This window comes from Oryctolagus cuniculus, chromosome 7 (genome assembly GCF_051225735.1).
Source record: "Oryctolagus cuniculus isolate XC-2025 breed Fujian yellow rabbit chromosome 7, ASM5122573v1, whole genome shotgun sequence".
NCBI classification, from domain to species: Eukaryota; Metazoa; Chordata; class Mammalia; order Lagomorpha; family Leporidae; genus Oryctolagus; species Oryctolagus cuniculus.
In genome coordinates, this window is record NC_142873.1 from 137,322,087 (window position 1) to 137,332,817 (window position 10,731).

A 10,731-nucleotide genomic window follows, 5' to 3' on the forward strand; every position below is an offset into this window, starting at 1 on the left:
CCTCTTTCCCGCAGTTCGATCCTGAGCATCAAATGGGCAAGGCTGAGCACTAGCTGCGGCAGAGCTAAGCCAGAGAGCAGCTCCCTGGGGGGGAAGGAGAGGAATTGGATTCGCAGCCTGTGGTTTGGGGAGACGAAGACACCCACCCCCACCCCGCTGCTTCATACACAGGAGTGTCTGGACCGTCTCATCCCAGCTGGCTACACGTGCGGGTGGGGGAGGGGAGAGTGGCCTAGCCTGAGAACCTCGACCTTTATTAAATGTATTCTCTGCCCCTCCTTCCCTTTCCCACCCCACCTTCCCCTCCTGCCTCGTCCCTGGAAGCTAGGCCAGCTCCAGCTGGCAGCTTTTGAGTGGACTGAGAGTGCGGTTTGTGGTGCGGGTGAAGGTGTCCACCTCGGGCACGAACTTCTCAGCCGGCACCGTCAGCTTGCGTCGCGTGTCCAGGCACTTGGTGTCCAGCAGCATGGAGTTGGCCTTGCAAGCAATGTCAGCCTGCAGCCGGGCCAGATGCTTGTACAGGGCATCCAGAGCATCCCTGGAGAGGCGCAAGAACAGCCCAGCGCCGCTGCATGAGCCCGGGAGGTCTGGGCGGACCCCGGAGCCGGCAGGGAGGACGGTGGCCGGGAGCACCAGCAGGCAGCAGGAGGCTGCGCCGGTGGTGGTGTGTCCCCAGACCTACTGTGCTTGCGCCAGCTTCTGCTTCAGGGCAGCGATGGTTGCCTCCAACTGGTGAACCTCGTCAGTGAGGCCATATTGCGCCTGGAGGCAGAGGGGCAGGAGGGAACTACAGGTCAGCGCCCTTGTTGCGCAGAGGGTTTGCGCTGGGTGGTAGTCCCGCAACCCGCGCACCTGGTCGCGGCAGAGCTCCACGTTGGGCCGGTAGGTTCTGGTCTCCAGCCGGGTGTGGGCCAGCTTCAGGCTCAGCAGCTTCCGGCGCAGATCCTCCTCCAGATGCCGGATGTCCTCCTGCAGCTCGGCGATCTCCTCCAAGGTCTGCCGGGGACCGGGTGGTCCGTGCGGCTGAGCGCCCCAGGCGCACCCCGCCCGGGGCTCCTCCCCCTCCCCCTCCGCACCCTAACCCCAGGAAGAAGCTCACGTTCTTCTCCTGCCATCTGAGTTCACTGTACACTCTCTCCATCTCCCGCAGTCGCTTCCTGAAGGCGAATTCCGTGGCGACCCTCTGGGCTTCGAGTTCATTGTTGGTCTGAAGGACCCCAGGTGGGCGGGGAGAGGGGAGGGGCTCATAAGCTCAAGGCCATCTGAGCCTGTGGGGAAGGGGTGCTACTTGGTTCTCAGGGGACAAGAGAGAGGCTGCGTGCACCCTGTGCAGGAGCGGGCGGGGCGGTGGCCAGTCACCTCGGCGATAGTCAAGGCGATAATCTCCCTCAGCTCCGTGGCTGCCTTCATCTCGGCCTCTGCTCGGTTCTTGTTGGACCGGCTGAACTCATCCCACTGCTGGAGCGTGGTGGAGCTGCAGTGGCAGGAAAGGATAGGGTCGTAAGGGTATGGCCCCTGGGGGACGGACTGATGGAGACACGCTTCTTACCCACTGGGGACACGCGTCGGATTGATCTTCAGAGAGATGTTTGGGGAGTTGATGTTGAGAGAGAGACAGCCCCTGTCGATCTCCAGCGTCTCCATTTTGCCCCGATGGTCAGAGTTGAGCTGCTGTCGGACTTCCTGCAGGAGGCTGTGGGAGAGCAGGCTCCATCAGGAACCAATTCCCAAGGCCCCCGGATGCAGCCAGAGGGGACGCAGGGGCAGAGGGTGGGGGGAGGCTGCAATGACTCTTCCGAGCAGGAGACAATGCGGCAGCTGCTACAGCTGAGACAAAGATCGGCTCAGCCAAAACAGTGACATGCAAGTGCAGGTAGCACACTCACAGAGGCTCCCCCAGACCCACTCCCAAGGAGGTCCTCGGGGATGGTGGGGAATAGGCTTCATCTCTGTGCTTCCAATCAATTGGTAATGGCGGCCTAGCGCAGGCTCACTGAGAAGTGCCCCCTGAGGGGACCGGCGCTGTGGCGCAACAGGTAAAGCCGCCGCCTGCAGTGCTGGCTTCCTATATGGGCGCTGGTTCAAGTCCCGGCTGCTCTGTTTTCGATCCAGCTCCCTGCTAATGTGCCTGGGAAAGCAGCAGAGGATGGTCCAAGCGCTTGGGCCTCTGGTGCCCATGTGGGAGACCTGGAAGAAGCTCCTGGCTCCTGCTTTCATCCTGGCCTGCAACCATTGCAGCCATTTGGGAAGTGAACCAGTGGATGGAAGATTGCTCTCTGCCTCTCTTTCTTTGTAACTCTTCCTTTTAGATAAATAAATACATCTTTAAAAAATGAAAATAAGTGTCCTGAGACCAGGATATTGTCCAGGCAATGGAAAAATGCTACAATCACTTGGTGAATTGGTCATGTGTGCAAGAAAGGTGAAAGGTAGTATAGGAGCCAGATACTCATTTGTTTTCTTCTATACCTGTGCTCTACGTTAAAAAAACAAAGCAAAACAAAACATTAAAACAATTATTTATGTAAGCTGCAGAGAGATCTCCTCTCTACTGGTTCATTCCCCAAATGCCCAGGATCTGAGGCTGGGTCAAGGCTCAAGCCAGGAACTCAATCCAGGTCTCCCATGAGGTGGCAGGAACCCAACTACCTGAGCCCCCCATCACCACTGCCTCTCAAGGTCTAAATTAGCAAGAAGCTGGAGTCAGGATGCAGAGATGGGTCTTGAACCCAGGCACTCCGATGCAGAACACAGGTGTCTTAACCACTGGACCAAATGGCCACTCACCTGCGTTCCACTTTTTTTTTTTTAATATTTATTTATTTGAAAGTTAAAGTTACACAGAGAGAGGAAAGGCAGAGAGAAAGAAAGTGAGGTCTTCCATCCGCTGGTTCACTCCCCAAATGGCCACAATGGCCAGAGCTGCACCGATCCGAAGCCAGGAGCTTCTTCCTGGTCTCCCACATGGGTGCAGGGGCCCAAGGACTTGGGCCATCTTCCACTGCTATCCCAGGCCATAGCAGAGAGCTGGAGTGGAAGAGGAGCAGCTGGGTCTTGAACCGGCGCCCATATGAGATGCTGGCGCTTCAGGCCAGGGCGTTAACCCGCTGCGCCACAGCGCCAGCCCCCGTGTGTTCCACATTTAAGACACAAAGCCTGCAAGTGCACATAAACAGGTGAACGTACATCTCTCCCTTACCAGAGCTGCTCGAAGGCCTGGCGAATCTTCTGCTGCAAGGCCTTCTTGGTGGCCTCGATGACCTCCACCTCTTTATGCAGCTCGTCTTCCACTGGGTCCTTCACCACATCGATGTCCCGCCGGCTCTCCCGCAGGGTCAGGCACTCGATGGCCACGTCCAGAGGCAGGTTCTTGGCCTGCAGGTTTTGCTCTGCTGATTCCTTCATCTGGAAGAAAAGAGACCCAGGAGGCTGCTGGAGCCCCCTGCTGGCAAGTAACTCTCATCGCTGCCTTAGAGGCCGGTGAGTGGCCCAAATCGATGTGCCCACTAGGAGCCCCCACCAAGGGTTCCCAGACCCAGACCCCGGGGCAGGAGGGGTGTCTCTGCAAAAGCAGCTCGGGGCACCCAGCCTCGGCGCCCTGCCTTTGCGAGGGCATCCATCTCGGCATCTAAATCCGTCAGACACTTGTCCAGGATCTCCTTCCAGCGGTTCACCGTGTCAATCCTCTCCGCCAGCCGAGTCCTATTGTCGTGTTCATCCCAAAGGGTCTGGAAGAGGCAAGGCCAGGTGAAGCAGGTGCTGCTGGCTGGGGGCTGTCCCCTCTGCCTGCTGATCCACTGGGGCTCCAGCACCCAACCTGGTTGTTGGTCTCATTCCGGAGGACCCGGGCCTCCTGGCGGATCTGATGGGAAGCATCTCGCTGCCGTTCGGCATTGGTGGACAACAGGTAGCTGTTGGTGTTCCAGTCGGCCAGCCGGAAGCGCTCACTGGGCTTGGTGCTCAATGTGGCCATGGCGAAGGGGCACAAAGGGTCACAAGCCCCCAGGCCCGGTTCAAGACACACCACCTGCAGAGGGAGAACTGGGCTGCAGCCTCCTACCCAGGAGAAGCCTCCTGGCTCAGCTGCGCCCCAGATGGACGCCCCTGTAAGCCTCTTCCTGCAGGAGGCCTGGTTGGGAACAGGTCTGCTGTCTCTGCGGGAGGCATCGATTTCCGCCCGCACGTCCACCTGCAGACACAGGCCCTAGCCCGCGCCGCTCCTGGCGCCGGGTAAGAAGCTAATAGTGTCCCTCGGGCCTAATGTGTGTGGAGGCGGCGTGGTTGGCAAGAAAACAGCCTAGTAGTCCAGTTCACACCACCACTGCCAGCGACCACGCGTCGCCTAGCTTGCTTTTCTTTCTCCCCTGGCGGGAGGCCACGCAGGAGAAAGGGTCCTGCTCTCTCTTCACCGATGCGTGGCACGGCGGATCGAGCTGGCCCTCGGGAGCGGGCAGGGGACCCCGGCCCCCTCCCGGAGCGGCCCCGGCACTCCTTCCCTCCACCCTAGGTTGGCTGGGGGAGCTGGAGCAGAGCCATCATGCTTTTCAGTTTAAACCAAGGAGGCCGCCCGGGCGGCAAGGCGGGAGGAGGCAGCGAGGGAGGGAGGGAGGCGGGCCGCGCCCTCTACGGAGCCCCCCCCCCCCCCCGCCCGGCCGCGCTCGCCCTCTCACCTCCTCCGCGGCTCTGGCTCGCGCGACCCCCTCGCCCGGCTCCTCTGCTGTTTGGCTCACCTGTTGCTAGGCAACCGCCCCCTCCCCGTGCGGAGAGCGGAGCTCGGTGTTGACCTTGGCAACCGCGGGCGCGGGCGTGCGGGGCGGCGTCCGCAAAGGCCCCTAGGGTAGGAAAGAGACTGCGGGCCCAGCCTGGGGGGCGCGGGGGCGCGGGGGAGGGGAGGAGGGGGCTAGGGGCCCAGCGGGGAGGAGCCGGGGAACTCTAGCGGACCTACAACTTAAACATTTGTAATTTGAGAAAAGTTATGCATCGGCATGATAATTGGAACAGTACTCAGAAAAAGCCAGTCTCCCGTGTAGGCTCTCGCCCCTTCCAGTTCCCTTCCAGGAATGGATACACTCTGGTATTTAACGTTATTCACACACTTTCCTTCAGCCAGGTCTTGTGCAATGATTTCACCACAATTTCTCAATGGGATTTGGAGAAGGCAGGCATAACCCTGGGAGAGAGAGCTGGGGTATTAGAAGCAGTGCTCAAAATCCAACCATTTCTTTATTTTTTCCCCTTGATATTGATTTATTTATTTGAAAGGCAAACTGACAGAGAGGGAGGGAGGGAGAGGAGTCTTTCAACTGCAGGCTTACTCCCCAAATACACATAACAACCAGGGCTGGGCCACGACAGAGCCAGGAGCCAACAACTCCATCCTGGTCACGAAGGTGCAGGGCCCCAGGACTTGGGCCGTCTGCTGCCTTCTCGGGAGCATTAGCAGGGAGTTGAATCAGAAGCAGAGCAGCCAGGATTGGAACCAGCATTCTGACATGGGATGCTGGTGTAGCAAGCCGCGGCTTCACTTGTTGGGCCACAGCTCATCCCTCTACTACTTCTTTAAAAAGAAGGAAAAGGAAATCCAACCATATCTTATCGCCTCAGTACTGTTGTGGGCATTGGGAAAGTGTTAACAATCTTGCCAACTGTCAGGTGGCGTAGGCATTTATCCCCTGCTATTGGGGTGCTTTGGGGGTTCGTGCCACTGCTCTGCCTCCCATCCACCTTCCTGTCAAGGTGCACCTGGGAGGCAGCAGGTGGTGGCCGAAGTGTCACCCATGTGGGAGACCTGGGTGGAGTTTCCAGGGTCTGGCCTTGACCCAACCCAGCCCCAGCCCCAGCCACTGCGGGCAATTGGTAGTGAACCAACGATAGGAAATCAATCAGTCTGTCTGTTTCTCATATGAGAGAGAGAGAGAGAGAGAGCGCGCGCGCGAGCAGAGCTGGCAGCCCAGGTGGATGGGTTTGCAGGCCAGCCTTTCTGTTCCGCTGCACACGGCTCCCAGCGGTGGTGCTGGGAATAGGGCGGAAGATGGGCTTGCCGGCCTGGTTTGGTTCTCAGCGCTTAGCTGAACAGTCCTTGGAGTGTGTCACTAAAACCATTCACGTCTTCCAGGTGAGGCACAGAACAGTGGAGAGCTAGGCCAGGGTCACATAACTGACAAATAGATTCACACCCAGGCAGGGCAGCCTGTCCCGGAGGCCGGGCTCAGGTGTGCTGGATGAGGGAAAGAGATGCCCAGGAGGCGCCCCTCAGCCTTTACACCTCAGTGATTGGCAGGATGGTACCACCCCCAGCAGCGCGCAGCAGGTGGAGCTCCAAGGGCTTGGAAGGCAGAGGTTGGCTTTGAGGAGCTGGCAGTGCTTGTGGTGGACACAGGAGCTGTCCAGCACGCGGTTAGAGCCCGAGCTTGCGGCTCAGCCAGAGACTGAGGCCAGCGCAGTATTTCCCGAACTTCCTTGCCTACAGAATATTTTGCAGCCTCAGAATATGGCTGATAAGCTGGACACACAAGGACGTTTACCACAATTAAAGAGAAGGGTGGAAAAGATCTTGGACAGATTGATTGCTGGGAGAAAAAAAAAGGATCCAATTTTGGCTGACATGTTTTGCAATGTTTTATAACAGAAAGAAGTAACAAATATGGCAGCACTATGGTGGCTTTGGCGTATACCTCTGACTGTGGTGGTGGCGCTGGCGTTCATGGCTCCTGGAGTGCCCACACATCCTGCCGGAGGGAAAAAAATGCTAGCCATAAAGGTCAACCGGCTGACGAAGCAGGCCAAGAAAGATGGGATACTAAGAATGAGCAACACCATGTTTTACTATTTTGTATTGGAAGCACCAAGAAATTACTCTGTGGTTGTGCTGTTCACTGTTCTCGACCAGTTTAGAACATGCACAATGTGTGCCCCAGCTGCTAAGGAATTCCAGATCTTGGTAAATTCCTGGCGACACCCCAGTGCCTTCACCAACAGAGTGTTTTTTGCATTAGTGGATTATGATGAGAGCCCTGAGATCTTCCAAATGTTCCAACTGAGAACGGTGCCGAAACTCTTCCACTTTTCTGCTGAAAGGACATTTGCTCCAGACGACATCAGTCATGTGAGTGAAATGGGCATCACAGCCGAGCAAATGGCTGAATGGGTGGCCAAGAAAACGAAGGTCAGCATCAACGTCAGGCGGCCCCCACGCTATGGTCGCCTCGCAGTGGGGGTCCTCGTGAGCCTCCTGGGTGGATCTGCACTTCTATGGAGCTGGAGCAGGAAGCTTGTTCACAGCAGAGTGTTGTGGGCAGTGTTAGCTCTGAGTTTTGTGATTGTGATGACGTCTGGCCAAATGTGGACGCGCATAAAAGGAGCCTCATACGGCGAAAGGAATTACCACACGGGGCGTATACATTACATCGCCAGGATGAACTCCTTGCAGTTCATCCCAGAGACGTACATCATTTCTCTGTTTCATGCGTGCATCACCCTGGGAGTGGTGCTTCTGGATAAAGCTGCCACGTGCAGGATGGGCGCCATCAAGACGACGATGCTGTGTGTGACTGGCATGTGTCTGGTTGTAATATTCCTTGGCTGGCTGCTCTCCGTCTTTAAATTTAAACAACCTCGCTACCCCTACGGCTTTTCCCTGGGTTAAAAAGTCCCAAGGATCACAGAGACAATGGAGCAAGGCATTTGCAAACATGTAAAACAGACAGATGTTTCAAGTGTCTGCAATTTGATTAAAGGGGACACGACATGTCTTGACAATAATAAATCATTTGCTGTCAAAACTTGTCAAGTATTATGGTATGTGGCTCCTCTCTTCTTAATTTTTCTTCCTATAAATGTTACAGTTAGTGAAGTCTTCAGATCCTTAAGAGAGTAGAACTTTGGTCAGATTAGAACAGTGTTTGAAAGTAGACTGGGTATTGTTTGACCAACTAATTTTATTTTATTTTATTTTTTTTACAGGCAGAGTGGACAGTGAGAGAGAGAGAGAAAGGTCTTCCTTTTCCGTTGGTTCACCCTCCAATGACCGCCGCGGCCGGTGCGCTGCGGCCGGCGCACTGTGCTGATCCGATGGCAGGAGCCAGGTGCTTCTCCTGATCTCCCATGGGGTGCAGGGCCCAAGGAGTTGGGCCATCCTCCACTGCACTCCCTGGCCACAGCAGAGAGCTGGCCTGGAAGAGGGGCAACCGGGACAGAATCCGGCGCCCCGACCCGGACTAGAACCCGGTGTGCCGGCGCCGCTAGGCGGAGGATTAGCCTATTAAGCCGCAGCGCCGGCCCCAACTAATCTTATTCTAATATGAAACAGTGTTTTGACAACATACCCCTCCCACGTGGAGCCCCGGAAGGTGGCTGTTTTGTACAGCCTGCTTTGTGAGTGGAAAGACCGTTGTATCATGCTGGTCTCTGAAGCGTACCCACTTTAGCGTACACTCCCACTGAGTAGAGGCAGATGTGTAACCAAGAGTGCGGGCCTAAGGCGAGAGGGACCTCAGGGACAAGGGCGGAGAGTCCGAGTTTCCTCCCTTGAGCCTGTGTTCCAGAGGATGCCCCGGGGCTGCTTATCTTCCCACAAGGTACTCAGAATGGCCTGGAGTACCACAAGGAAAGCTGCAAGGAACCAATGTGAGGGACCAGCACTGTGGTTAGAGCCCAGCGGGTTAGAGCCCTGGCCGGCAGCGCTGGCATCCCATATGACCTGGCTGCTCCACTTCCAATCTGGCTCCCTGCTAATGTGTCTGGGAAGGCATCAGAAAATGGCCCTACACCCACAGGGGAGACACAGAAGAAGCTCCTGACTCCTGGCTTCGGATCAGCTCAGCTCTGGCTGTCGTGGCCATTTGGGGAGTGAACCAGCAGATGGAAGACCTCTCTTCTCTTGCTCTCTCTCTCTCCCTCTCTCTGTAACTCTGTCTTTCAAATAAATCTTTTTTTAAAAAAAAGTAAGAAAAAAAGGAAATCACCTGTCAGATTTTTAAAATTTTTTATTTTATTTATTTGAAAATCAGAGAGAGGAAGAGAGTGACACATACACACACACACACACACTCACAGAGAGAGAGAGAGAGAGAGAGAGAGAGAGAGAATAGGAATGAATGAGGGAACATCTGCCATCTGCTGGTTCACTCCCCAAACGCCAGCCACAGCCCGGGCCAACCCATCCAAAGCCAGGAGCCAGGAACAGAACCTGGGTCTTCCGTGTGATGGCAGGAATCCACCCTCTGCCTCACAGGGGGCATGCACGTTAGCAGGAAGCTGTAATCTGGGAGCAGAGCCAGGAGTCAAACTCAGACAATTCAGTATGGGATGTGGGTGAAGATCTGTTCCAAGCGGCAGCTCAGCCACCGTGACAAATGCCTGCCCCCCTCACAATTTTTTTTCTTGGTTCATCATTCCTGAGGCAATCATGTGACTCTGGGCTGTTTCTTTTTCTTAAAAGATTTATTTATTTATTTGAAAGGCAGAGTTAACAGAGAGAGAGAGAGAGAGAGAGAGAGGCAGAGAGAGAAAAGTCTTCTATTCCCTGGTTCACTCCCCAAATGGCCACAATGGCAGGAGCTGCACCGATCCAAAGCCAGGAGCCAGGAGCTTCCTCCAAGTCTCCCATTGTGGGTGCAGGGGCCCCAGCACTTGGGCCATCTTCTACTGCCTTCCCAGGCCACAGTAGAGAGCTGGATCGGAAGTGGAGCAGCTGGGACTTGGGACTTCAACTAGTGCCCATGTGGGATGCTGGCACTGCAGGTGGCAGTTTTACCAGGACCCCCGGCCTGTTTCATTTTTAAAAAACTGTTTATTTTTATTTTCACCTACTTGAAAGGCAGAGTGACAGAGAAAGAGATAAATTGAGAGATATCCTTTGTCCTCTGGTTCACGTGAGCCATCATCTGCTGACTCCCAGGATGCGTTAGCAGGAAGCCAGGTCAGAAGCAGAGGAGCTGAGACTGGAACCAGGCAGTGGGATGCGGGATGTGGGCGCTTCCTCTCCACCACACTGTGTGCTCCTGGCCAATTGTAAACTTTTCTGCAAGGGCCCGTGCGGTGGCACAGTGGATAAAGCTGACAACTGCGGTGCCGGCATCCCACATAGGTGCCAGTACTGGCTGCTTCACTTCCGATCCAACTCCAGCTAGTTGGCTCGGGAAAGCAGTGGAAGATGGCCCAGGTTCCTGCCACACATGTGGGAGACCCAGATGGAGCTCCTGGCTCCTGTCTTCAGCCTGACCCAGCCCCAGCTACTATGGCCATTTGGGAGACAGAACTAGTGGATGGAAGATTTCTCTATCACACCTGATTTATGTCACTCTGCCTTTCAAATAAGTTTTTTTTTTTTTTTTTTTTTTTGGACAGGCAGAGTGGACAGTGAGAGAGAGAGAGACAGAGAGAAAGGTCTTCCTTTTCCGTTGGTTCACCCCCCCAATGGCTGCTGTGGTCGGCACACCGTGCTGATCCGAAGCCAGGAGCCAGGTGCCTCTCCTGTTCTCTCATGCGGGTGCAGGGTCCAAGGACTTGTCTCATGCGGGTGCAGGGTCCAAGGACTTGGGCCATCCTCCACTGCCACTCCCGGGCTATAGTAGAGAGCTGGACTGGAAGAGGAGCAACCAGGATAGAATCCAGAGCCCTAACAGGGACTAGAACCCAGGGTGCCGGCGCCCCAGGCAGAGGATTAGCCTATTGAGCTGCGGTGCCGGCCTCAAATAAGTTAATAATATTTTAAAGAGTTTTCTTCAGGGG

The 10,731-nt window shown here is 55.7% G+C and overlaps 2 protein-coding genes across 3 annotated transcripts; one reads left to right on the plus strand and one right to left on the minus strand.

Moving 5' to 3' along the window:
* Positions 1-232: 232 nt before the first annotated feature.
* On the minus strand, positions 233-4,748 carry TEKT2 (tektin 2). Of its 2 annotated transcripts, XM_002720687.6 has the most exons (10): positions 4,671-4,748; positions 3,818-4,027; positions 3,603-3,728; positions 3,200-3,405; positions 1,550-1,693; positions 1,360-1,474; positions 1,100-1,207; positions 853-996; positions 683-762; positions 233-538 (listed from the first exon to the last, which is right to left on the minus strand). In XM_002720687.6, exons 2-10 carry the CDS (start codon positions 3,971-3,973, stop codon positions 325-327), a joined length of 1,293 nt encoding a protein of 430 aa, XP_002720733.3. In that variant the 5' UTR covers positions 3,974-4,027; positions 4,671-4,748; the 3' UTR covers positions 233-324. The 2 variants fall into 2 exon arrangements, with proteins under 2 accessions (XP_002720733.3, XP_089157147.1); XM_089301021.1 differs by lacking the exons at positions 3,200-3,405; positions 3,603-3,728; positions 3,818-4,027; positions 4,671-4,748 and adding an exon at positions 1,887-2,073.
* An 18-nt stretch (positions 4,749-4,766) lies between these two features.
* On the plus strand, positions 4,767-8,028 carry LOC100356592 (dolichyl-diphosphooligosaccharide--protein glycosyltransferase subunit MAGT1). Its single transcript, XM_051832191.3, has 2 exons — positions 4,767-4,837; positions 6,629-8,028. Exon 2 carries the CDS (start codon positions 6,644-6,646, stop codon positions 7,643-7,645), a length of 1,002 nt encoding a protein of 333 aa, XP_051688151.3. The 5' UTR covers positions 4,767-4,837; positions 6,629-6,643; the 3' UTR covers positions 7,646-8,028.
* Positions 8,029-10,731: the final 2,703 nt, after the last annotated feature.